General features: G+C 56.8%; 1 protein-coding gene across 1 annotated transcript in view; it reads right to left on the bottom strand.

Annotated features, from left to right (window-relative positions):
* Positions 1–8,236: 8,236 nt before the first annotated feature.
* Positions 8,237–27,075, bottom strand: part of ATCAY (ATCAY kinesin light chain interacting caytaxin) — a 24,700-nt gene continuing 5,861 nt past the window's right edge. Inside the window, exons 2-11 of the mRNA XM_034996683.1 lie at positions 21,535–21,593; positions 18,997–19,218; positions 17,424–17,609; positions 16,991–17,093; positions 16,071–16,202; positions 15,214–15,300; positions 11,694–11,792; positions 11,120–11,155; positions 9,824–9,895; positions 8,237–8,592 (exon numbers count right to left, since the gene is read on the bottom strand). Coding sequence (XP_034852574.1) covers positions 8,556–8,592; positions 9,824–9,895; positions 11,120–11,155; positions 11,694–11,792; positions 15,214–15,300; positions 16,071–16,202; positions 16,991–17,093; positions 17,424–17,609; positions 18,997–19,218; positions 21,535–21,593 — 1,033 coding nt within the window. The 3' untranslated portion in view covers positions 8,237–8,555. The remainder of the gene's footprint in view (positions 8,593–9,823; positions 9,896–11,119; positions 11,156–11,693; positions 11,793–15,213; positions 15,301–16,070; positions 16,203–16,990; positions 17,094–17,423; positions 17,610–18,996; positions 19,219–21,534; positions 21,594–27,075) is intronic.

Below are 27,075 nucleotides of genomic sequence, written 5' to 3' on the forward strand. Positions count from 1 at the left end.
GACCCCACCGCAGGAAGCCTGGGGGGCAGTGGGGCTGGGGCAGACGGGGAGGAGGGGGCGGGGGTCCCGACACCCACAGTCCCCGCCCTGCCGCCTCCGCCCACCGACTGCAAATGCAGCAGGTCCTGACTGCACGTGTGGCCCGTCCCCTGCAAACGCAGGCCTGTGGCTGGCTCTCCTTCCCGGAATCATGCCACCGCCCAGACCTGATCTCCCCTCCCTTTTCTTTTGGTTGAGGTGAAATTCACATAAAGTTAGCTGTTTTTAAGTGAACAATTCACTGGCATTTGGTGCATTCCCAGTGTTGGGCCACCACAAGTTCTATCGAGTTCCAGAACATTCTGTCACCCCAAAAAGAAACCCCGTCTCCATGAGCCGTGTCACCTCCCCTTCCCCAGCCGTCGGCACCCACAAGCCCCCTTCCCGTCCGTGGATGAGCCTTTCCATAAGTTCGCTGGCTTTGTCCAAACCTGTCTGGACTGCGGATTTTTCCCGCCCTTCTGGATTGAGAGGGGTGGGCAGCTTGAGGTGCACAGCCAGCCGTGGGTATCGCCCTCAGGTCAAGGGGCACCCTGTCCCCCCACCCCCTATGCTCCAGGCTCCCGCGGGCAAAGAGGATGGTTCTGGCAGAGCCAGGTTCAAATTCCAGCTTCGCCGAGGCACTGATGATCTCCGAGCCTCAGTCTCCCCGGCTGTGAAATGGCTGCAAATGAGAAATTGTCCCACCAGGTTTTGGGGAGGGCTCAGGGAGACGTGGTTCCCGGGCCAGGAAAGTCACCTTATGACGTAGGCATGTTCCAATCACAGAGGAGGTGCAGGGGCTGCGGTGAATGTGGGGTGCGGCCAAGAGCCGGGGCACACTCAGGCTTGGCTGACTTCCCAGCCCCTGCCCCGGGCCACTCTGCGCTGACTTTGAAAGCTCACAAGGAATTTCCTCTCTGGGGAAACTGAGGCCCCAAAGACCCCCACGCAGCCCCCAGGGTCACATCAGCATGGGTCCGACCGGTGGAGACGGTAACTGCCCAGGGTTCTCGGTGCCTCCGGAACCACAGGCTGGAGCCCTGTGGTTAAGAAAACAGGACTGAGTTCTGCTCTCGAGCCCCATCTGGGAGTCATTCAGGAGCGAGTTCTGAGTGTCTTCCAGGACTCGGTGGAAGCGCCCCTCACGGGACCTCCTGCCATTCAGGTACATCAAAACCAGGGGCCCTGGGGACACAGCGGGTCCGGGACGCCGTCGGGAAGCAGGCGGTCAGTTCCCAGGGAAATGGGCAGACTGCTGAGTCAGAAGGAAGCTGCTGACCTGCAGAGTCGCACCGCTGGACCAGGATGGCCTCCAGGGCTAACAGCAAGAGGTACTGGCAGTGAGACTGGAAGAGGGACTTCCAGGTCTCCCAAATGGGGAGGGGCTGGCCCATGTCCCTCAGGGGCTTACCCGCTTCCACACCGTTGGTCTCCATCTCCCGCTTATGCTCCTGGTACACGCGCCTTAGGTGGCCCTTGGAGAGGCCGAGGGGATCTGGGACAGCAGGGAGGGAGATGGGCAAGGATGAATGACACCCACGTCACCCTAGGCTGGGGCCATGGGCAGAAGGAGCTGCCAGAACCCCTTTGGTCTTACCCAAGCCTCCTCCCTGTGGCCTACTTTGCCTAAACCATTGTGTGTCAGCTTGGACGTCCCCTCCTCCAGGAAGTCTTTCTGCTTTCTCCATCCCCTCCCTCTACAAAGGTAGGGCCAGGTGCATCTTATTCTCCACTGTGTCCCTGGTACCCAACAAGGCAGGGACCCCCTAAATGGTGGGGAAGGAGCTAGTGGAAGAGGAACGAAAGCAGATCATCGAACCGAGCCCCTAGGTGGGACAAATGGGGAAACTGAGGCCATGAGTGCGAGGGAGCTGTTAGAACTCGAAGACGGAGCCCCAGACAGTGGCCTCCAGAGGCCTCCCCAGCCCCCGCTCCCCAGAGTCCTGTCCCTTCCTGTGGAGACCGAAAGAGGGCTCGCAGGGAGGTGCACGCCCCAATCCCTGCAGGCCGCAGACAGGATTTTAGGTTAAGGACCTGAGCTGGGGAGGGTCTCCTGGATTGTCCGGTGGGCCCCAACACGTGGTCGGTCGCAAGTCCTTCCCCCTTTTGTCACCTCCCCGCAGGCTGCGGACAGAGGCCGTCTCCTCCACCTCTGAGCTCCTTTCCAACCGGTCTCACCCCTGGGCTCCACCCCAGGACCCCGATTTCAGCAAGAATCCTGCCAAGTCATTTAGCCAGACCCCCCCGCCCCCCGCCGACTCTCCGTCCACCGAGCCGCCTTCCTTCGGCTGTAAAGCGGCGTGTGTCCCCCATGACTTCTGTGACCTCCCTCCCCTGATTATGCCAGCAGGACCACAGTGGCCAACACAGCCGAGGGACACGGAGAGCGTGTCATCAGGTCAGCTAGTCGTTAAGGACTCCGCGCATGGCTCCAGCCGGGACTGAGCCGGTGCAGAGGTTAGGAGAGGTGCTGCGTCAACAAGGGACCCGCCTGTGTCCTCCTCCCCCCTCCAGCCCCTTCCGGGCCTCCGTTTCCTGGACTGCCAGCGTGGCTGCCCCCGTGACCTCTGAGCCCCCTCGGGCATGGGGCGGGCGGCGGGCGGGGACGCTGGTCCAGGGAGCGACCTCTGGCCCAATTCCAGTGGCAAGAACTTCCTCGGAGGCCTCCTGGGGTCTGCTCGCCTGGCACACAGTGCGACCCACTTGTCCCCAGACGGCCCACAGGTCATGAAGGGTGACCATCCCGTGTCAGAGTGTTCGATTCCCTTTTTGGGAAACGTCCAGAATAGGTAAATCCACAGACACAGAAAGGTTAGTAGGTGCCAGGGCCTGGGGAGTGACTGCTCCCGGGGACAGGGTTTCCCTTTGGTGGAGATGGAATGTTCCGGAACTAGATAGTAGGGATGGTTGCACAATGTTTGAATGTTCTAAAATGCCACTAATGGTAAATTTAGGAGAGAGAGAGAAGCCAGGTCGACACAGCTCTGGGTCCCGCTAACACCAATGCGGCTGATCCGGCCCCCAGGCCTTTGCCCGGGGCCAGGCCCTCTGCCGGGGATGCCCTCCACCCACCCGCTGGCCGGGCTGACTGTGGCTTCCACATCGGGTCTCCAATCAGAGGACCCTTCTTTCCGGGACAGGGCCTGGTCCCTCGTCCTGGTCCCCAGGGAGGCCCTGGTCTTCTGGGTCAAGCTCCCCCCGCCCCCCGCCAGGCCAGGGGCAGCATGAGGGAGCAGGACCCTGCAGGACCCCTAGAGCCGGCAGATGAACAGGTGCATGAGTTTATGAGCAAAGGGGTCAGGTTTCCAGAAACCCCTCAGGGTAATCAGAGACTTGGTGGGGTGGGGAGAATGGGTGGCCCCATCACCCCCAGACCGGGAGCGGCACCTGTGACCCCAGCCTCAGCTGTGCCCCTATGCAGCCCGCCCAGCCCCAAGGGGCACCTCGTCCAGGACAGTGAAGCCAGCCCTGCGGGGCCGGGCACCTCTCCTGGCCCCTCTGTCCTGGGCGCACGCTCCTCCTGCACCTGGCAGGGGGGTTCGAGGGTCCCTCTGTGGGGCACAGCCCCCACTGTCCTGTGTGACCTGGGCGGGCCGTGTCGCCTCCCCTTGCTCACACGGGCACTGTGCTGGGTGGGGCGTGGGCTCCGACGGTTACTATGTGATGTTGTGATGCGTCACAAGAAGGAAACACTCGGTCTCAGTCCTAGCTCCTGGCACACAGTTCCTAAACCCTTGGGACTCCCTAGGTGGGAAGAGGGAGAACCTCTGTCCTCGGTTCCTGAAACAGGTCCAGAGCCATCAAGATGAAGGCGGCATCTTTTGCTGTTTGTGACGCACCCTTTAGTCCCACCTGTGTTTATGCGAGTGGGGGGACTTTTGGAAAGCCAAGGCCACAGGCTGGGGCTGGCGGCCAGCGGACCCCCGAGGAGGGGCAGGGCTGGGGGTGGGGTTCATCACCAACGGCCAGAGGTGAGGACGCCCCCGGTGGGTGACGGGACGGCTCGGGGATGCGCCCCTCGCACACGCCCTGTCCGCCCCCATCTCTCCCGCTGGCTGTTCCTGAGTTCGATCCTTTGTCATGATCAGGTAAAAAGCACGTAAACCTTTTTCTTGAGTTCTGTGAGCTGCTGGGGGAAGGTTGAGGGAAGTCCTGATTTTTGGCCACTTGGGACAGAAGTGTGGGTGACCTGGGGGCCTGCTCCTGGGGACTGGCGTCTGAGGTGGGGACGTGCACACGCGCGGGGCTGAGCCCTTAACCTGTGGGGTCCGTGCATGACTCTGCGCGGTGTCAGGATTGGGTTAGGTCGCAGGACACCCCGCCGGTGGCCGCCAGGAGCCGGAGAGTCGCTCGTGGGGACCCCTCCCCCAGTCCGGTGTGGCAAGTGTTGGTGTGAGTGTAGAGAGAGACAGAGTCTTCTCTTTCAGTAATATTAATAATAACATATATATAATTATTAATTATTACTACTGTCACCTGCTGACTAGGTTTGATTCCAGACAGGACTGGGAGGTCACCCGAGGCCGCTTGCCCGAGGTCATCTGAGGCCACCCGCCCGAGGTCGCCAGGCAGGAGTTCAGGCCGGTTCGTCTGCTCCCGGCCCAAGGCCAGCGCCACACCTCGGGGAAGTGGACAAAAGTAACAAACCTCCCTTCTCAGTTACCGCTTCTTTATTTCCACATAAAAATCCCCCAAAGCTCATGGAAATGATGTCTGAACATCATGTCAGTAATCCTAATGAATTGTTTTGTTTTTAAAAACCACAAAATTCGCTGTCGTTAGGATGGGCGTGTGAACTACGACTTAGGACGCATCCCGTGTCCCGGGAGGAAAACCCAGCGTCCCTTTCCGACGAGGTCCGGGGTCCGGGGTCCGCTGCGTTTTGGCCACGACCGCCCCGGAGACACACGCCTTCCGCAAAGCCGCTTTTGAGGTGCGGGCGGCAGCCGGCCCCCTCTGGATGGAGCTGTGCGCTGGGACTTCTCACGCCTGGGGACAGCCCCCGCCCCCGGGGTCTCTCTCGATCCCAGAGGGGCTGCCGCGGCCGAGCTGGGGTCCTGGGTCCCGCCTGCCTGTTGTCTGCGGCTGCTGGTGGTCCGGAGGGGCGGCGGGCCGGCCACGCTGGGCCAGGTGGACCCCGTTGCAATCTCTTGTGCAGCCTGCAGGCTCCTCCGGGGGTGGGGGGCGGGAGGCTGGGGTCTGCTGCTTCCTGTCCCTCTGTCGCCTCCCGGGGCGCTCAGTAACTGGCACGGGGTAGACCGCATCAGTTCCTATCCCTTAGCTTGCAGCCAGGTTCCAGCCTCCGGGCGGCGACTGCGTGCATGAAGGTGGGAGTTTGCAGCTTTGGGGTCCACGTGTTGATCCTGGGGCAGGACAGCCGGCCACCCAGGCCTGGAGTTTGGGGCAGGCCCCAAGCAGATTGGGGGTAGGGTCTCTAGGAGGGCAGCCTGGAAGAGGCCCATCTGCCAGTCTCTGCTGCCTCAGGCTGCAGGTGACACATCTGGGCCCCAACACGGTCCTGTCCTTTATTCGGCATTCGGGAAACACGGCAGAAACACACATTTAAGAGCCCCCCACGCCCCCAGGCGTCCCCACCTTCCTGGGGCAGTGCTGTGCCGCAGAAGATGCGTGCCCAAGCTCGCTCAGAAACTCACCATTTTCCAACGTGGTAGCCTCCGGTGTTTGGGGTGGGACAGTTCCTTGACGTGCAGGACCCTCTCCCGCGCAGCAAAACGTTGGGCATTCCTTTTCCTCGGCACTAAACACCACTGGCTCCTTCCCACTGTTGGAATAACCTCCAAACACCTGACGTCCCAGGTCGAGAGGCATTTGACATTGCCACTGAGGCCAAGAACCTCATACTCAGCACGCATGAATCTTAACCGCTAAGAAGCTAGCTGCAGAGCCGGTAGGAGGGTCCCGGAGAAGGTGCCCAGTCAACTTTCGCTCAGATTTATATAGAGACTCTCAAGATTGGAGGAGACTGCAGAGGACCACATTCTGCAAGCGCTTCCCAGCCTTTTCTTAAATGCCTCCACAGATGGGGAACTCACTACCTCTAGCGGCCACCCGACGGGTGTTTGGGCCGCATTAGAGAAGTCTGTCTTTTGTCCAAGGTCAACTTGCCGCCTTTGACTGCAGGTCCCCACAGCATCCAGGCCACGGGGATTTCCTTTCCCAAGTGAACTTCCAAATACTTAAGCCTGTAATACCCTGTATCTTCCTTCACGCAGTTCAGAGCCCGTTTCCCCTTGGTGGGAGCCTGAGGGGCGCATCCCAACCCTGCAATGGGGGGAATCAGGAAAGTGGGGACACTTCATTCCCTTAGTAGGAGGTATTGACCAGGACTGCCCTGGGGTGTGGCATCCATGTGAGAGGGGCTTGAGAATGTTCTAGATGGGGCGGGGCGGTTTTATAACTGAAGGGCTGGGGTAATTATCAGCAGCTCACTGGTGCTGTGGGCTCCGATGCTCCCAAAGAAGGTGGGTACCAGAAGAGATGGGGAAGCTGGTCAGATGAAAAACCAGGAGGTGGAAGGTTGGGAGGTTCCCGGGGGCATGGCACAGGTCGGGGGCTGAGCCTCCAGGCCGGATGCCCAGAGCAGCAGGGGCTCTTCTAGGAGAAAAGGCACAAGAACGAATCCAGATCCGGCCTGGGAGCTGGTGGGCATCGGTGTCTCCAAAGTGGGCCAGGTGACAAGCAAGAGAAGGGTCTTGAATCAGGACTTTGTGCAGTGGGAGGGGGTCTCTGAAGCCATCAAGGACACCCGGGCCATGCCCTGAGCTTCTTGTTCTTCTTGGCCATGAGCTCATGAGCGTGGAAGGATGGAGGGCTGAGAACCGGGTCCTTTTCTGGAACACACTACTACTGCGTTGTTTAAAACAAAACAAAACAAAATATCTTCAAGCAGCTAAAAAGGAGGCTGGGTTTCAGAGATGGATGGAGGAGACTGGCATCTTCCGAAGACGGGGACTCAGGATGAGGCGGGGATGAGGTCCAGGGCCGGAGGGCGTCTGACAGGTTTCTTGGCATCTGGAATCTTCTTCTTGTCCTTCTCTGTATTCTCGTCACCTCAGGACAGGCTAGAGAGGGATGAACACAGGTCAGGTCATTGTTACTGTTTTTAAAGCAAGCGGGGAATGCATCCATGTGCGGAATCCAAGAGCATGATCTAATCCGGCTTTGGGGGTCCTCAGCAGCAAGAGGGGCACCTGCTGCCTGCCACCCACCTTCCAGGTGTGGTTCTGAAGGGGACCGCTCCCTCCGTGCCGTAGCAGGATGGGCCCTGGGGCTGGTGCCTCCAATCAGACCAGAGGGAGGCCTCAAAGCAGCCCCTTGTCCTTCGTCCCTCCATCCGCCATCTATTTACCTACACATCTGTCTGTCCACCCATCCACTGCTTCCTACAGTTTCTTCTTTTGCGTCTTTAATTATTTTATTTTTAAAGATTTTATTCATTTTTAGAGAGAGAAAGAGTGAGGGGAGGAGGGCATCTGGGTGGCTCAGTTGGTTAAGCGACTGCCTTCGGCTCAGGTCATGATCCTGGAGTCCCGGGATCGAGTCCCGCATCGGGCTCCCTGCTCGGCGGGGAGTCTGCTTCTCCCTCTGACCCTCCTCCCTCTCATACTCTCTCTCTCATTCTCTCTCTCAAATAAATAAATAAAATCTTTAAAAAAAAAAAAAAGAGTGAGGGGAGGAGCAGAGCGGGAGGGACAGGGACAAGCAGACTCTATGCTGAGCGAGGACCCCGATGGGGGGCTCGATCCCAAGACCCTGAGATCATGACCTGAGCCGAAATCAAGAGTCGGACACTTGGGGCGCCTGGGTGGCTCAGTCGTTAAGCGTCTGCCTTCGGCTCAGGTCGTGATCCCAGGGTCCTGGGATCGAGCCCCGCATCGGGCTCCCTGCTCAGCGGGGAGCCTGCTTCTCCCTCTGCTGCTCCCCCTGCCTGTGTCTGCTGTCTCTCTGACAAACCCCAACAAACCACAGTTGTAAGCACAACAGCTTTGTCGAGTTCTGTGGGTCCGTCTAGCAAACCTGAACCTGAGGGTGGTCTCCATGACCCCCAACACACAGGCTTTTCCTGGCATCTGGAACAGATGGGGACCCTGAGACTGGCCGTGGGCAAACAGCGTACCCGTGGCTGAGTAATCCAGCCCGGGCTGGGGGCCCCTGGCTGGCTCAGTCTGTAAAGCACACGACTCTTGATCTCAGGGTCGCAAGTTCAAGCCCCACGTTGGGCATGGAGGCTACTTAAAATTAAAAATAAAAATAAATAGCCGGGCTTTACGGGGCCTGGCTCCGGGCTGGCGTCTCAGTCAGGGCCGCCATGTGGCTTAGCTCTGGGGCCTCATGGCAGTGGCGCCCCCTGGAGTTGTGCAAGAACAGGCTGCCTGCCACAGAGGAGACCCTGGAGTCCCAGTAGCCGATGCCTCTCTGACTCCCCAGACAGTGGATCGTGGGGCGGTTCTCATGTGGCGGGCTCCACGTGGGACATCTGGAAAATCAGGCACCAAGATGGCTCTGCGTCCCACTCACCTCGTCTCCTGATCTTCTGTACCTGGAGCAGATCTGTGGAAGAGAGATGTCTTAGCATGATTTGTCTCTCTGAGGGGCCTTGGCTTTTGGCCGAGAGCCCCACCAGGGCTGACACGGCTTCATCTTCATCTGGTACAAGTAAGGGCTGGCCCGTGTCTGCTGCATAACCAGTGAGCAGGCGGGGTCCAGCGACGAGGGGCCGAGACCACCGAGGTTGCTCAGGGTCCAGGCAGCCCAACCCTCCCGGTGGCGGCGCAAGGGCAGGAGATGGAGGCTATGACGAGGGTCAGATGTAGGAGGAGGGCCAGGCAGGGCAGAGGTGGGTGGTGGGGAGAAGGCTGGAGCCGGGCTGTGTTTTCCACCCATCCCAGGGCGAGGCGCCAGAGGACTTGCTGGGTGTGAAGAAAGAAAAGGGGAGGAGGGGAGGGAACAACGCTTAACGGGTATGGGGTCCCTTCTGGGGTGACGTTCTGGACCTAGAGAGTGGTGCAGGATGCCCAGCTTTGCCAGTGCCCTAAAGGCCCCCGGAAAGTGCACTTAAAAAAACGGTTTGTTGCATGTGAATTTCAGTTCCGTGAAGAAGCCCCCCAGAAAAAGAGAGGGGGGCTGGGGCCAGCCACGCAGGGGCTTGGCCCACGGCCCCGGGCAGGCAGCCGAGCCCCGGAGAGGAGCGGACTTTTACATTTTATCAACTGATAGTTTGTTTATTTATTTTTAAAAACTTTATTTTTTGGGACGCCTGGGTGGCTCAGTCGGTTAAGCCACTGCCTTCGGCTCAGGTCATGATCCTGGAGTCCTGGGATCGAGTCCCATATCGGGCTCCCTGCTCAGTGGAGGGTCTGCTTCTCCCTCTGACCCTCCTCCCTCTCATGCTCTCTGTCTCTTGTTCTCTCTCTCTCAAATAAATAAAATCTAAAAAAATAAATAAATAAATAAATAAAAACTTTATTTTTTTTGACGTCCTCTCTAAGCCCAACGTGGGGCTCGAACTCACAGCCCTGAGATCAAGAGTCCCACTGTGTACTGACTGAGCCGGCCAGGCGCCCCGACGGTTTCAATGGAACTGCTGGCCTCTGCGGTGTCCCCGTGGGGACGGCCCGGGGTGGAGGGAAGAGGGACCCCGATCCCGAGCACTCACGACGGAGCCGGCATCACGCTGGCCATTCCCACCGCTTTCCCAGTCCCCGTCATGACAGCGCTGTGGTCGCTCTTACCAGCCGTTCGGGGGCTCGGCAGCCCCCCCCATGGTCACCCGCACACCCACCTGCCCTCCGCCGGCGCCGCCTCTGGCTTCTCCTCGGACCTGGGCAGGAGGAACTCTGGCTGCGGCCTGGCGCTGGGGACAGAGGGAGACAGAGAGGGTGACGAGGGCGCAGAGATCCCCCGGAGGTTACTGACGGCAGAGGCGGCCATGGGGAAGGGGGCATGAGTGGGGGCAGGACGGGGGAGGAGAGACCCTGAACATTTGTCTCAGCTGGTCATCCCTGACACCTCGTGCCCTCGTCCCGCGGCCCTCGTCGGGCGGACGCTGTCGCCCTGTGCCCTGACTCCGGCTTTTGGGGCCGGTCTCTGTTCCCTCCACAGCTAAGGCTTGGGAGGTCGGGGAGGTGGGCACCATCCGGGGAGACAGAGGGACAGAGATGGTGAATTTTATGTTGTGTGTATTTTACCACAATAAAACATTAAAAGAGAGAGAAAGACAGGATGGAAGGCAGAGGGGGAGGGGAGGGAGGGTAGAGGCGAAGGCTTGGGCTGGTGCGTCCTGCCGGCCCTGGGCCCCCCGTGCGGCCCACGGCTCGTCATTACTGAAGGACATGGTGCGAGGCTGCCACACCCTCTGTTCCTTATGTGGCTCATCCGCCCACGTCACCCACCCTGCCGCAGGACCCGCTCTCCTTACTTGGTGAGGTGTCCCTCTCCTTTGCCATTCGAGGAGCCCTCTGGACCACGACTCTCTTATCCACCTGTTTCCCCTGAGGCAGGCACAGGGCCTGGCAATGACAGAAAGCCCCAACCCTCTCCCAGACTTGCTGTGTGGCCTTGGGCAGGTGCCTTGCCCTCTCTGAGCCTTGGATCCCCGGGCTGTAAGATGCGGTCAGGAATCCTGGCCCTGCCCTGCTCGGGGGGTGGGGCGGGACTGGAATACTCCCGAGGCTCCCGTGACCGCCATTCGTGGTGATGCCACGGATGAAAACTGAGCCAGAAAGTTAGTGAAGGGGCATTTCTGGGTCTGTCCGGGGTGAGGTTGGAGCTTCTGTCCCCTCTGTCAAGGGACAACTTAATTTTATCATGATTACTACGAGCCACCATTTTTGCTAAGTGGGTCCCACTGTCTTGATTTCTCACGGTAACTGAACTTTTTGCTCGCCTAATGTCACTCTGGGATTCAGTGGGGGAGACCGGATTAGAACCCTCGTCCGATTCAAAGCCCTCAACAGGGCCGTGTGTGTGGATGTCATCGGTCCCTGCTGAGCAGAAGCCACCAGCTGCCCCCCAACTGTGGGCCCCACCCAGCCCCAGCCCTGACTCAGCCCCAATGAGACAGCCCCTCTGCACGGACCTCTCTCTCCTGGCCTTGAGCCTTTCCTCTTCATACCTGGAAGACAGAAAGTAAAACGCATCAGACACGGCCCTCCTTCCCCGGTCCGTGTGCTGCCCGGGGACTCTCTTTCCTCTTGGGAACGGAGAAACAGTCTCATTCCAGCATCTGGTAGATACGACTCAGTAGATTTCTGGGGGGCCTGATTCAGCACCGGCAACTGCACAGAGCCGTTAGAAAGCATGCTCCTCCAGCAGGGCCGTTTTCTTACAAAAGGCTAGAGAGTAAATATTTTCCACTTTGTAGGCCAGTTTCAGCCACAGCTACTCAAATTCAGATGTAGCTCAGAAGCAGCCCTAGTGGATCCGTTGTCCATGGATGGGCGTGGCTGTGTGCCAATAAAACTTTATTGATAAAACAAGCAGTGGGCCGGGGCTCGCTGGCCCACTTACCCTCTTATCTCATGTGTGCATGTTTCACCGTGTTTCCCTCTGCTCTGCGGCTCCCGCTCGTGTCTGGTTCCCCAGGCATCCGAGAGGGGAGGGAAGGGGTCCGGGGAGGGGGGGCGTGGGGGATGGGGGCGGGGGACACTTACTGAAGCACGCACTCTGGGATTTGCACGTGTTCCATGGGGATGAGCTGCTCCAGATCTTCCAAGCTGTGCACATACTGGATCTTGTTGATGAATTTGACGCTAGCAGGAGGAGAGGGAGGGAGAGGTCTGCGGTCTAAGCCCGGAAGGTGTGCTGGCCAACAGGGATGCCCTGAGCACCTTCCATCAAACCTCCGTCCCTGCCCAGGCCAGCCTCTACCCCCGGCCCTCGTGGGGGTGGACAGAGCCGCACCGGGGTCAAGGGAAGGGTCCCTGCCGAGCTTTGTCACCAGCTGCTGCTTCGAACTCATGGTTACTGTTATTATTTTTTTTTAATTTAGTTAAACTAAGTCTGGTAAAATGCAAAATACGCTTTCTTTCTTTTTTTTTTTTTTTAAGATTTTATTTATTTATTCATGAGAGAGAGAGAGGCAGAGGGAGAAGCAGGCTCCCAAGGAGCAGGGAGCCCGATGCGGGACTCGATCCCAGGACCCTGGGATCATGACCTGAGCCGAAGGCAGACGCTTAAGGACTGAGCCACCCAGGTGCCCAGCTTTCTTTCAAGGTCAAATAATGTTTCTAAATGACAGACAGAAGGCCTGGAGAATACAGCACTACAGAAATAATAAAACAATCGAGTAACAGTAAAAAAAAAAAAAGTAAGCTAGAGCCCAACGTCTACAAAAGTGTGCTAAGGCGTTTCCTATCTATTTTTAGAGATGAGATGGAAATTCGGCTCCGGCTTTCCAACGGCTGATGCAAAGGGAGACACGTGATGAATTACACGGTTCACAGTGTCCATTAGGGAAAAAGCAAGCCGTCGCTCGGCAGAAGGCCACTCGTAACTGATTAGGCACGACAGACGTTCCCCATGGAGAGTCACAAAGCGGCTGTGTGCGGCGGAATGAGCAGCACCAACTGCTTTCGTGCAGTTCAAACCACTTTTTTTAATAAGAAGGAAACAAAAAAAGCCAGTTATTCTTGGAGCCCGAGGTCTCCCTCCTGTTGTCATGAGAAGGGCCCGCGGGCAGGGAGTGAGCCTCAGACAGACAGGCTGGAATCGTGTCCACACTACCTGAGTACGTCCGGCCCGGAGGGCTCGCGGGGTGGACCGAGCTGGTTTGTTAGAAAGGATTTTTTTTTTTTTTTAAAGATTTTATTTATTTATTTGAGACAGAGAGAATGAGAGAGACAGAGAGCACATGAGAGGGGGGAGGGTCAGAGGGAGAAGCAGGCTCCCTGCCGAGCAGGGAGCCCGATGTGGGACTCGATCCCGGGACTCCAGGATCAAGACCTGAGCCGAAGGCAGTCGCTCAACCAACTGAGCCACCCAGGCGCCCTGTTAGAAAGGATTTTACGGTGCGCAGAGCCCGCACCTGCTGCCGCCACCTGGTGACGCCCAGCATGCCGGTCCTCGGACACCAATGTCGGAATTGCCACAGTGACAAGGCTCTGTCTGCCTGTGGGGCCGGCTTCCTGTCTCACGGTGGCGGGCCGGTCGGGGGGGGGGGGGTTCCTGGGAGGCAGAACTCCTCACTGGGGCGAGGGGCGTCCCCAGCCTTCTGATCATCACAGGACAAAGCGGCCTCGTCTTGAGTTGTAATCACACCCTCGGGGCCGCCGGGGGCCCAGAATGGTCTCCGCTTTCCTCGGCTTGTAAATGGGGAGGCTCACTTTTCTCTCCTGCTTCTTTCTTTTGCTTTGAGAGCTCAAATCGAGACCCTCAAAGTTCGCTCGTGGGAAAGCAATCACGGGTGAGAGAGTTATCTGCATTCGAGGCAAATGTCAGTTGCCGGTTAGGGGATACTGAGGACAGCAGAGTGCGCTTCTCTTCGGCTGGGGTGCGTGCTCATCGTTTCGCCCAGGGGGTTCATCGTTACACACACGGCCCGTGATGAGCATACAGACTCCCCTGATTTTACTAGTATGCAAATATTTTAAGGTGCTGCCAAGTCCTTGAACTCAGACAGGCTGAGGTCACCTCCTTGCAAATTGTTCACGCTGAGAGCGTGATCCTTTCAGAGGGTGGACCTTCCCTCAAGCTCGTCACACATCATTAACTGGGAATGTGGACGTGAAGGATTTTTTTTTTTTTTTAGGTTTATTTATGTAAGCAATCTCTATACCCGACGTGGGGCTCAAACTCACGACCCCAAGATCAAGAGCTGGACGTGCGCTCTACCGCTCAAGCCAGCCAGGCACCCCTTGAAGGATCTCGATTCGATTCAATGAATCATATTAAATTAAATATCGGGTTTATGTGATCGACTAGGGCGTTTCACACGACTAATTTTGTTTTACTTGATCTGTATATCGGGCACTTTTACATCGCTCAGTAAAGGATTAACCCAGCAGGTTGAAGTGCTCAAACCCCACCCATTGCAAAGAAAAAAAACGGATTCCTGACGCTCGTGGGAGGTGGCCAGTAAGCACTTGGAATGCCCTGCCTGCTGAGTGCCCTGGGTACCTGGGCCTTGAGCCCTGCCGCATAGTCTGTGTTAGGGATGTGACCTCTGGTGGGTGCCTTGGGCACATCCCATCAGTGTGACCTCTGGGTCGCCCGAAGACAGAAGCTAAGATCGGCCGCTTGGCTACTCCATCCCCGTGTGGCTACACCCCTGTGAAAACCTTGGAGAGCAAAATGAGCTTGCTGCATGGTGGTACTTCCTCTGTTATTCTTACACATCATCACAGAGATAATTGAGGGCTTTTGCAACCAGTCCGTGGGAGGGGACCCCTTTGTCCTTTCCACATTCGATCTGCATCCTTCCCCTGTAGCAAACAGTAAGTAACAGCTTCTCTGAGTTCTGTGAGTCCTTCCAGTGAATCGTCACAGCTGAGGGTGGTCTCGAGGACCCCCAACACACACGGCTCGTGACATTATTGCTGGGAGGGGCTCAGACCCTCCTGGCATCCTCAGGGTCCCCGCACAGATGCTGGAGTGAACAGAGCTGGGCTCACTTCTGGGGGGACTGTGGTGGCCTAGCGACCTGGCTGCGTGACCTTGGCTGAGTCCCTTGACCCTTCTGAGCCCCAATTCCCTCCTCTGTGAAATGGGTTCACGACAGCATCAGCCTCTCAGGTCGTGGTTGTAAACGTGAAAAGGTATCCAACATTTACTATGGGAGGGCTTCTTGCTAGTATTTTTCCTGTGCTAGTCCCTTAATAACAACACATGGGATTGAAAATGGTTTAAAGCATCAATACAGGGACGCCTAGGTGGCTCAGTCGGTTAAGCGTCTGCCTTTAGCTCAAGTCATGTTCCCAGGGTCCTGGGATCGAGTCCCGCATTGGGCTCCCTGCTCAGCGAGGAGCCTGCTTCTCCCTCTCCCTCTGCCTGATGCTCCCCATGCTTGTGCTCTCTCTCTCTGACAAATAAATACATAAAACCTTAAAAAAATAATAAAGCAACAATACATATTCATGGTAGAGATGCTGCAAAATACAGATTAAAACAGGAGACGCACATAACCCGGGAAGAGGCCCGGCATAGGGCACAGGGCACAGGGCACAGCGTCGTTACCTGATGAAGGGACGGGAGATGGCCAGCACCGTGCGGATGAACCAGGAGGGGTGCACGATGATGAGAGACTTCAGGTTTTTCCGCAATCTGCAGGGGAAGCAGAGGAAGCAAGCCCCCGGGAGGGAGGAGCTAACAGGGGCCACGTCCCCTGTGCTCCCAGCGGGCGCCCCTGCCCCCTGAGCTCATCTCCAGTCTCCAGGGAGGAGGAGGGGCTGCGAAGCTGGGCCCCATCGCGGAGTCTATGGGCGGCCACCCTGACGTCTAGTCCCGCTGCCACCTCATTCGGAGTCTGAGCTCTTGCCTACGTGGCCATGCTGCCTCGAATTCCTGGAAGATCTCCCGGGGCGCCCTGGTTCTGACTGCCAGCTGTGGTCATGTCATACTGCATCTCCCCCCAAATTCCTAAGTTGTAGTCCTGACCCCCCTGGACCTCAGAAGGGACATTGGAAAATAAGGTCATCACAGATGTATTTCGCTAAAATGAGGTCACACTGGGGCAGGGTGAGCCCTAATCCAATTGCTGGGGTCCTTATAAAGAGGGGGTGTCTGGACACAGACACACGAGGACAGGCCACGTGACCACGGAGGCAGGGATGGGGCGAGGGACGCCGAGGATGGCCGACGACCCCCAGGAGCCGGGAGACACGGGGAACAGACTCCCCCTCATGGCCTCAGAAGGAACCGGCCCTGCCCACGCCCCGCTCCTCGGCTTCTGGCCTCCTGAGCCGGGACGGCGAACACGCCTGTGGGTTTCAACCCGCCCGTCTGCGGTCATCGGTTGGCGGGCTGACCACCACGCCGCTTTCCAGGGGGCCCCAGGGCCCTTGCACCCCCAGCGGCCCCGCCCCACCATGCACCTCCTGTCGATCATCTGGTAACACTTCTTCAGCCAGCCGATGCCGGGCATCCTCCGCCGGGGCGTGGCTCCGTTCAGGTAGACGATCATGTAATCCTCGGCCACCAGCAGTTCCAGGCTGCTGATGACGTACCTGGTCACAGGTGCAGGAGACGGGGGGGGGGGGCGGTGGGAGGGCCAGAGTTAGGGAGCCCCAGTCCCCGCGACTGAACACCTGTGGCACCTCCTCAGGTGCGGGGTGGGGGGCATCCTGGCAACTCGGGGTGGGGGTGCAGGTAAAGCCCAGCCCACCCCAAATCAGTGTCAGTGGGCACAATCATTGCAGAATTACAATTTTACGGAGCACTTATTAGGCACCACGTGTTTTATAGGCATGACCTCATCCAGCGTCTCCGTGAATCCTGACAGGTGGATCTCAGAGCCCCAGATCCAGCTGGGGAACACGCACCCCCCAGTGGACAGTCCACTGCAGTGGGCAGTAGGGGTCTGGGGTCCGTCCCTGCCCCGACTCTCCCTGAGCAATTTTAGAAAAATCTTTTCCTCTGTCTCAGCCTCTACTTCCCCCCCGTAAATGGGGGGGATGGGGGGCTCCCTGCTTTCTGGGGCCTCTTCCTGCTCTGACTGGTCATCTCTGAACCACCTGGCAGCCCAGCCCCACCGGGTAAGAGGGAAACCTTCCTAATAACAAACACCGGAGTGATCACGATTTACGGAGGCCCTTTCTGTTACCCTCCAGGTGTCGTGTCTGTCCCCGTCATAACCCAGCTGTAGCAGGGTGTCCCCGGCCAGGTGACGCAACCTCCCCGAGTCTCAGGTGCAGCACTTGCCTACCACCCCTTCCCCCGGGGTCGTGCCTGGGGTGAGGATGGGCGGTTCTTGCAGCCGAGGGAACCGTGGGCGTGGGGCGGGCGGGCCACTTACAGGAAGAGGTTCTCCATGATGTAGTGGTAGTCGGGGGAGCTGCTGTCTGGGAGGAAGCAGGCAGCAAACACGATGATGGCGTTGAGACCTTCGCCGTAGTACCCTGGGGAGAGGCGGCCAGGGAGTGGTTGGCGCTCTGAGTTGGCCCAGGTGCCCACCTCTTCGCCAGCGAGGCCCCTTCCCGGAGGGTACAGCTCTGAGTCGCAGCGCCTTGGCTGGGGGAGTCAGCAAAGCCCTGGGCTGTCCGGCCACCCTCGCAGGCACCCCTGTGTGCGCCCAGCCGGTCCGTGCCTGCCCTCCCCGCCCCCGCCCCCGGGGATGAGGACTTAACATCCCTGTGGCTCAGATGAAGAGACTGAGGTTCAGAGAGGGCCTCTGACGGCCTCCAGTTGGCTGGCGGGAGCCAGGCGGAGCCCGACGGGTGCGGTCTCACCTCCGTGGGTCACTACCCTCATGTAGGGCCGGATCATGTGCAGGTCAATTCGGTGTTCTTGTTCTCCAATGATCACTGTCCTCCACAGGCGTCCGTTGGTGGCACCGCCATCCTCTGCTGCACCGTCCCCAAACAGGTCTGCACTGTCCCCGGGCATGTTCTTGGCGGCGGCCACGGGCGTGTCATCTGGAAGCAGGCCAGGGCGAGCAGAAGGGACGCCTGAGTCCAGACGTTCTGTCCCAGCCTCCCACCCGGTACCCCTCTCCCCTGCTGTCTGTGGACGTGTGACCCTCATCTTCCTCCCGTGACACTTGGCTATGTACTTCTCCCTGCCCAGAGGCCCTGCTCGTCCATTTGCCCCTCCTACTCTCCCTTCATGGCCCAGCTCAAATGCCACCTTCTCCAGGAAGCCCTCTGGGGCCTCCCGTTTGCTGGCCTCCCAGAGCACTCTGTTGGTTTTGGACCCAGAGCCTCTGAACACGCAGGAAAATCGGATCAGTGATGGAAACCCCCAGCACAGGGAAGCCCAGGGCCAGGTGGCTTCGTGGCTGAATTCCAGCAAACATCTAAAGAGGTAACACCAGGGACGACTAGGTGGCTCAGTCGGTGAAGCGTCTGCCTTCTGCTCAGGTCATGATCCCAGGGTCCCGGGATCAAGTCCCACATCGGGCTCCCTGCTTGGCGGCAGGGAGCCTGCTTCTCCTCTGCCTCTGCCCCTCCCCCTGCTCCTGTTCTTTCTCTCTCTCTGTCAAATAAATACGTAAAATCTTTTTAAAATAAACAAATAGGGCGCCTGGGTGGCTCAGTCGTTAAGCGTCTGCCTTCGGCTCAGGTCATGATCCTGGAGTCCTGGGATCGAGCCCCGCATCGGGCTCCCGGCTCAGCGGGGAGCCTGCTTCTCCCTCTGACCCTCTCCCCTCTCATGTTGTTTCTCTCCTGCGCACTCTCTAATAAATAAATAAATAAATCATCTTTAAAAAAAAAAAAAACAAATAAATCCTTCTCCCTCTTGGGAAGAAGAAAACTCGGAGCGTCCTAGGGGCTGGTGGGGGAGCTGAGCAGGCCTCCTTCCTGTCAATGCCAGGAGCACCCCCAGTGTGACAGCCCCAGACGTCCCCAGGCATGGCCCCGTGACCCCTGCGGCAGGACCGCCCCTCAGGTGAGCCCCCCCACCCCCCGCCCTGTCCCAAGCCCTCACCCCACTCTCCTCTGAGCACCGACGACCACGGCAATGAGCTTGTGCATCTGTTTCGTCGTCTAGCGTCTGTCTTGCCGAGGGCCGCGCATGGGGCCGGGTGCCACCTCCCCTGCCGTGTCCCCGCCGCCCGCCCCGCACCTCAGTCAGGACCTGCTCCTGCACAATGTTCCCCACACACTTGTGCAATCATTGCAGGCACTTCACTGTGGACCGGGTCACCTTTGAGGACCATGTGAAAGCCACGTCCCCCCAAGAAAAACCCTCAAGCCCACAAGAAGAACGCATGCGGCGAAGCAGCAGGGGACGGGCGCTCTCTGGGCTGCTCTGTGCGCCCTGGGTCGGAGCCCCTGCCCCACCTGAGCCCCTGGGCCTCACCTTCCCACTCCAGCTCATTGCCGTTCCCCAGGAACTCCAGCGAGTCGGTCTCGTCGGGCGTCTCGATGTCGTCCACGTTGATGTCCAGGTCGTCGGGAGTGTCCAGGAAGTCATCAGACAGCAGGGAACCCTCGCTCTGGTCCAGGGAGATGTTGATCTCCGGGGCGACCAGTGTCTTCCGCTTCCGATGAGCTCCGTTGAAGTTCAACGTGTTGGGAGGGGCTGTGTGGAAAATGGGACAAAATCACCTTCGCTGGTTCTTTCTTTGTCCCCTTTCTTTGTCGCCCCATCATGTGGAATGGTGAGAAGTCAGAGGCCATCCTTTGGGGCAGGCAGGGTTCAATGCTGGAAACTTCCACCCTGCAGACACCTCGACTCTCTAAGCTTGACTTACTTTTACCATCTGCCAGATGGGACTCACACGGGGTGAGCCCCCTGGGCACCCTGCCCGGCTCTGGACCCACCAGGATCTGATCACTGTTGCCTCGGGACACGGGCGGCAGAGAACGCCCCCCCATGCTACTTTTCACCTCTCCGTATGTTTGCCGCTTTAATAACTGACACCACGCCACGTGGGCCCGGCCCTCTGCGAAGTGCTTTCATGTTTGCAATATCCATGCGAGGCAAGTTCTGTTATTATCCCCTTCACCAGGTGAGCAAACTGAGGCACGGAGGGTGCAGGTCCTTCCGGATCTCTCGGGAGCTGGTCAGGGTGGGCATGCCTCATGGTTCGCACTGCTTTCTCCTGGACGCTCTGAGCTGGGACTCTGGTCTCCTTGTAAAAAGTGGCTTCCCTACCTGCCCCGGGGCTGCCCCCAAGGGGTTGGAGCCGATCCCTCAGCGGGCTGAGCAGAGCTGGCCCCTCGGGGGTGACGGAGATTACCTTCCCTGCGAGGAAAGTGCCCCCCTGCTGCCCCCAAGCCAGCTCGAGGGAAAGAGGCTACTCTTCCAGAGACCTTGGGAAGTCACCCCCAGTTTCATCTGCGGACGGTGAGGACAAAATAGCGAGCCGGGGGGAGAGCCCTGCCCCTCTCCCACCAGATGAAGACATTCACCAATCCACAATTACATGCACCAGCTCCTCACTTTTTATTTTCTTTGACTTTCTCTGGCCCTAAGCCACGGGTCAGAGGTGACTGCTTCGTGAGACACTGGGAGGTAGATGACATGATTTCTAGATCTCACCATGACCTGGCGTGGCAAGCCACGTCACCCACTTTACAGATGGGGACACTGAGGCGGTGACTGCCAGGACCACTTGGCTGGCGGGGGCAGCACAGCAGGTGGGGAGTGGTGAGTCAGGGGTGCTTGGTAGAAGCAGGGCTCCCTCTCCCGGAGGGGGCAGAGCTGCAGGTCATAGCATGGTGACAGGGAGCCTGGGGGTGTCCGCATAACACTTCTCCCCAGCAGGGAAGCAAGGCAGAGGTAATGTCTATCCCACGCCTGTCCCACCATCATATGTTGGAAGCAGATAACCTGTCCAGTGTCACATGTTCACAGCTGAAGAGGGTTTGCCCCAGGATGAACCACACCTGAGTCTTCTTCCTCTTAATGGCCCCTGACTGATTAGATGCGGCCCACCCACATTATGGAGTGCAATCTGCTTTACTCAGAGTCTACTCATTTAAATGTTAATCTCATCAAAGAAGTGACTCAACAGGAATACCTAGAATAATGCTTGATCACATCTCTGGCTACTGTGGCCCAGCCAAGTGGACACATAAAATTCACCATCACGTCTTGTCCATCTCCTTAACTCAATAAATCTCTTTTGCAAAGTCCCTTTGGCCATGTGGGCGGACATTCGCAGATTCCAGGATTAGGATTTGAATATCTTTGGGGGCTGTTATTCAACCAGCCACACCTAGGAAGTGGGGTACTGTTATTACACACTCTTCATTGTACAGAAGTAGGAAACAGGGGTCCAAAGGGGACGCACCCCTCTCTTAGCGCTGTGTGATGTCAAGGATGTGGCTGTCCCTCTCTGGTCAGTCTTTTCTCAGAAAGGGTGGGCACTGTGATGAGCCACAAGGGGGAAATGCAGGCAGAAGGGGGGCCCCCAGCAGGACTCTGAGGAGATGCCACGGAGAAGAACACATGTTCAGGACAGCTCCTCTGGAACCTTGGAGCCCTGAGCCCTCCTGAGTGCTTAGGGCAACAGAGCCTTCCCAGGGCTAACTTTATGCCTGGCAACCCCTGGGCACTTTATACATGTCACCTCATTAAGTCCTTGCATGCCCCCTTTGGCAGGAAGCTCACTACCTGCATTTAATAGATAAGGACTCGGAGGCACAGAGAGGCTGAACAACCAGCCTCAAGGACACATAGCAACACCACATGCCAGCCTCGTGACCAGGCCCACACGTCTCTCACCCACCCTGGCTGCTTTCCCTCCAGGCTTCCGGGCAGAACAACCCCCCCCTTCCCTGACACTCCACCCAGGAGGTATGGCCTCTGACACGTCTGTAGTCTCAGCCTCAGGCAGAGCGAGATCTGGAAACAGTGCGCCCATTTCTGCACACTGAAGCAGATACTTACAGGACGTGTCTTCCGTGGGGCTGCCAAGTGGGTCCATCCCCGTCTCTTCCTGGAGTGGCCTGCAGACCCGGCCGAGCGCAGACATCAGCCACCGGAGCGCAGGGTGCAAACAAACAGCAACAAGACTCGGTTAGTTCTGGGGAGTCACTGGGACAGAACGCACCTGCTCGTCGGCACAGAAAATCCTAACACATCAGTGCCGGAGGGCTCCCTTCAGATGGTCTCGTGGATATTAAGCTGTTCTTTCCTCCTTTTGGATGCAGAAAGCCAAAGCCCAGAGAGAAGGAGGGTCTCATGCAGTACCGTGTCACAGTTTCACTTTGGAATACACGCAGTACTTTTCAGGGGTGGCCCAGCAGAGCGTGGTCTCTGATGAATTTTGGCTACTAAATGCTGCAAGAAGTTGTCAAGAAAACACAGTGATCAACCAGAAGAGCTCTCCATGGCCAGCGCCGGAACAGTTCGAGCAACAAAATACATCTTATGAGTCCATAAAGATGTAAATAAATGAATGAATAAATAGGGAAAAGAGGCAAATTTTCTGTGCAGAAGAATTCCAAATAATGTATGTCGATTTCTCTGCCGTCAAGGAGACAGAGAAGGACTCCCTTCTCTGTAAGCGTGGGCTTACAGAGTGTCCCTCTCCAGCCCCAGCATGCAGAGGGGAAGCGAGTGACCAAGAGTGGAGACACCTGACCACCCACCTCAGCCAGGGGACCGAGGCCAACGTCCGCAGTGACAAGCCATGGTGATGGCACGTCCCCTGATGCCATCTCGGGGCACTTGACTCGGGGGTCTTCCTCCCTAAACCCATCCCCCCGGTCTCACCATGAGAAAAACCCCAGACAAATCCAAGGAAGGGGCTTCCTACAAAACCCCTTCCCCGTCCTCCGCACCACTCTCAAGAGGCATCAAACACCAGGGAAGTCTGAGAAACTGTCCCAGCCCGGAGGAACCGAAGGAGACATGATGACTCCATGTCACGTGGGAGCCTGGGACGGAAAAGGGACATGGGAGGAAACTGAGGAAATCGGAATAAATTGTGGACTTTGCTGAGAATGTTTCAACATGGGTCTATTAACTGTAACAGATGAACCCTTCTAATACAGGATGTTAATCATAGGACAAGCTGAATGCAGAACATACAGAAACTTTCTGTAATATTCTTGCAAATTTTCTGTAATTCTAAAACTTCTTTTATTTATTTATTTACTTTTTTTTTTTTTTTTTTAGAGAGAGACACAGGTGGGGGGTGAAAAGCAGAGGGAAAGGGAGAGAAGCAGACTCCCCACTAAGGGTGGAGCCCGATGCAGGGCTCGATCTTCTGACCCTGAGACCATGACTTGAGCCAAAATCAAGAGTTGGACACTCAACCGACTGAGCCACCCAGGTGCCCTTGTAAATCTAAAACTTCTAAAAGGTAAAGTTTTGTTTTTTTGTTTTGTTTTTAAGATTTTATTTATTTATTTGACAAAGAGAAATATAGCAAGAGAGGGAACATAAGCAGGGGGAGTGTGAGAGGGAGAAGCAGGTTTCCCGCTGAGCAGGGAGCCCGATGTGGGGCTCGATCCCAGGACCCTGGGATCATGACCTGAGCCGAAGGCAGACGCTTAACCACTGAGCCACCCAGGCGCCCAAAAGTTTTGTTTTTTTAAATAATGCTGCCAACTATGCATTTGTCCCCTTTTAATCCTTGGCTGAGCATGGATTTGCAAAATAAGACTTTCTTTTTCTTTAAAGATTTTGTTTCTTTATTTGAGAGAGAGAGAGAGCGCGAGCACAAGCAGGGGACGAGCAGAGAGAGAGGGACAAGCTGACTCCGCACTGAGCACAGAGCCTGATGCGCGGCTCGATCTCACTTCCCTGAGACCATGACCTGAGCCGAAATCAGGAGTCAGTGCTTAACCGACTGAGCCACCCAGGCGCCCCAAAATAAGACCTTTTTTTTTTTTTCTGGCAATGCCCAGGCCACTTTTGGGAGCGAAAGCTCACGCTGCCTGAGTTTGACCCAGACGCTCCAGCTCCTTTGCTCCCGGGAAATAGTCAACGAGGCAGAACTTTTGCAGAGCGCTCTAGCTCAGGGCATGCTGACTCGGGAAAGCGCTAATTCACCCCTGTGACCCAGCAGCGCCAGCAGGGCTGAATGGGGAGCTGTTCAGGAGAGGAGGGCATGGAGTGATGGAATGCATTTTCCTTTCCTTTTGAAAACCATTCATTCCCTCGCTGCCTCTGTTCCTCTCAAGGCTGGTGCCCTTCCTCCTCTGCTCCCCTTCCTCCCACTCATCAAACCTCCAGTGTTCCTTGAGCAACCACTACCCCCCAGGCGCAGTGGAGGGTCTGGGTGGTAAGGGAAGAATGGGACCTCACTCTGCTCCCATGCAGCTCAAAGGTCCACACTGAACAGGCCCACAGGAAGTGAAGACACGTGTCCACACAAAAGCTCACACCCCGTGTTCATAGCGACATGATTCACAGCAGCCAAAACGTGGAAACACTCCAAATGCCCATCGACCTCAAGCAGGAGTGCGGCGCCCACACGCGCTGCCCGGGGACGGACCTGAGCCCACGACGCTCAGGGAAGGAAGCAGACACGGAAGGCCACATGGGGTGTGAGTCCACGTGGGTGACACGTCCAGATCAGGCTCATCCACGGACGGGAAGGGGGCTCATGGGGGCTGGGGGTGGGGAGATGGGGTAACAAGTGGCTGCCGAGGGGGACGAGGTCTCATTTTGGGGTGATGGAATGTTCTGGAACTAGAGAGAGGTGGGGGCTGCACAACATCGTAAATGTACCAAATGCCACTGAGTGGTGCACTTAAGACCGTTGCTTTCACGCTCCGGGAATTTTCCCTCACTTAAAAGAAAAACAAGCTTAGGGCGCCTGGGTGGCTCAGATGGTTAAGCGTCTGCCTTCGGCTCAGGTCATGATCCCAGAGTCCTGGGATCGAGTCCCGCATCGGGCTCCCTGCTCCTTGGGAGCCTGCTTCTCCCTTTGCCTCTCTCTCTCTCTCTCTCTCTGTCTCTCATGAATAAATAAATAAAAAATCTTAAAAAAAAAAAAAAAACAAGCTTGGAATAAAGTCAGAAGAGGCAGACGGGGCTGACGAGCCAACGTACAGGCCCGTTTCGTGTCCCTACTGCTCCCTGTTGTCTGGGGCTCTCAACATGGGTGACTCATGAAGGAGTCCAGGGCCCCGGAGCCCCGGAAACATGCCCGCCACCTGCCAGGTTACCCCAAACTGCAGACTGACGGTGGAGGCGCCTCCTCTAGTTTTGTCCTGCCCATGCAGCATTTAAAAACATTTTAGGTTTGCTGTCAAATCAGAGACGTGACACAAAAGCTTTGGATTTCTGTCTTTTCTTCAACCACGGACCTGCGCCCTGTGGCAGCCACCCACCAGGAGCGGATTGTGGGCCACTCCTGCTCCCCTGGGTGCTGGAATGTTGTTCTGGCTCCTTCTAGCATGTCCACTGCCTGCCCGGCGCCCATTGATGTCTCTGGCTGCCATTCCTGGTCTGGAATCTAACTTACCCCATGGGCAGGGCACTCCCTGCGTGCCGGCTCGGGATGTTCATGGCATGATCTTACTTGCTCCTCACAGCACTCCTAGCAGGCAGGGAGGAGCCCACTGCACAGAGGAGGAAACTGAGGCTGGCCTTGGGACTCCCTGGGGGGAGGGGAGTAGGAACCACCCAGTGGCGAGCTGATTCTAGACATTGCTCTCTACCGCCCCCTTGTGCTCTTTCAGCACACGTGCACCGACCCCAGTGGACATCGGAAAAATCCATGGGCCTGGGCACCCGGTCCTCCGTCCAGCCAGGGGTCCTCTGGACCCCCTGTCCTGCCACCATCTCCCCCCTCCCCCACCGGAAGGAAGCTGCGCTGTTTTGCAGCCCGGGCTGTCTGGTTCCTATCAGGATGTGATTCAGCTTCCCAACCCTGGACGGGTCCACGTAAAGCCACAACCAAGCGGAACGTGGCCCGGCGGCAGCTGAAACGTCCATGTGGGGAAAGCATCCAGCTGCTCGGTGCAGACGGGGAAACTGAGGCCCCAGGGAGACAGAGCGGATGTCTGAGAGAACCTGGAAGCACAGTCCCACTCTTCTACTTTGCAGTGCAACTCACGTGGGTGGTACCCTTCCTGCTCTGAGCCGGTTTCCCTCCTCTGTAAAATGGGAACAGAACTAGCACCTCCTTTTCACTCAGTTAACAAATGCACGTTGGGTGTTGGGGCTCTGGGCTACATCCCCATCCTGTGCGGAGTGAGGACAGATCCCTGGCCACGGTTAGTCGATCAAACACCATCCAGGTGTTGCTGTCAAGGTGTTTGGTAGACGGACATCCACAACGCTGGGACGTTAAGGAAAAGACACTCTACGCGACAATGTGGGTCTCCTGCCACCGAAAGGCATCGAGGTTTCCCCGAAGAAGCAACTCTGCCTCCGGCCAGTGGTGCCACCAGAGCGTGCCCCGTGCATTTCAGACCCGCCCGTCCCCGTCTCTGTCCCCACGGGGTGTGAGCCGCTGCCTTGGAGTAAGTCCTGTGCGTGGAAAATACACCTACTCCGGGCGCCTGGGCGGCTCAGTGAGTGAGCGTCTGACTCTTGATTGCGGCTCAGGTCGTGATCTCGGGGTCGTGAGATCTGCACTCAGCACAGAGTCTGCTTGAGATTCTCCCTCTCCCTCTGCCCTCGCCCTGCTTACTCTCTCAAAATAAATAAACTCATGTACAAAATAATATAGAAGGTATATAATATAGTCTATATATTACATGTAAAAGACATCTATAATTATATATACAATTATATGTAATTGCACATAATTGTATGTATAACGCAAAAGTACAATAATTGTATAATATATATTAATAAAGAATGTGTAAATTAATAAATACAGTAACACAAACATAAATAATTTCTTTTTTTAAAAGGTTCTTAATTTATGTGTTTGACAGAGAGAGAGCACAAGCAGGGGGAGCGGCAGGCAGAGGGAGAAGCAGGCTCCCCGCTGAGCCAGGAGCCGGATGCAGGACTGGATCCCAGGACCCTCGGATCATAACCTGAGCCAAAGGCAGTCGCTTAACTAACTGAGCCACCCAGGCGACCCAAATAATTTCTACGTAAATATATAATATGACACGTTATATAATTAGTATAATATGATTTTTAACATAAAATATGATTAATAATATATATCATATATATAAAATGAAAAACTATTGGTTTTGTTCTTTGCAAGGACCCTGACTGATGCCAGAGGGGAGAAATATAACAATGGAGTAAACCAATAAATGAAGGAAGCCGATGGTGATACTCGCCACAAAGAAAATAAGCCAGAAGAAGGGGAAGGAGGGGAGGCGCAGTTGCAGGCAGTCAAGGAAGGCCTCTTTGAGGAGGTGACTTTTGAGTGGAGACCTGAGAGCAGGAGGCTGGCAGCATGGGAAGACTGGGGGAAGGGCATTCCATTTGGGCAGAGGCTCTGAGGTTGGAATGAGCTTGGAGAGTCCTGGGAACAGATGAGAAAGCAGATGGTTGGGGGGG

The sequence above is a fragment of the Mirounga leonina genome, unplaced genomic scaffold (assembly GCF_011800145.1).
Source record: "Mirounga leonina isolate KUSES-001 unplaced genomic scaffold, KU_Mleo_1.0 Mir_94, whole genome shotgun sequence".
NCBI classification, from domain to species: domain Eukaryota; kingdom Metazoa; phylum Chordata; class Mammalia; order Carnivora; family Phocidae; genus Mirounga; species Mirounga leonina.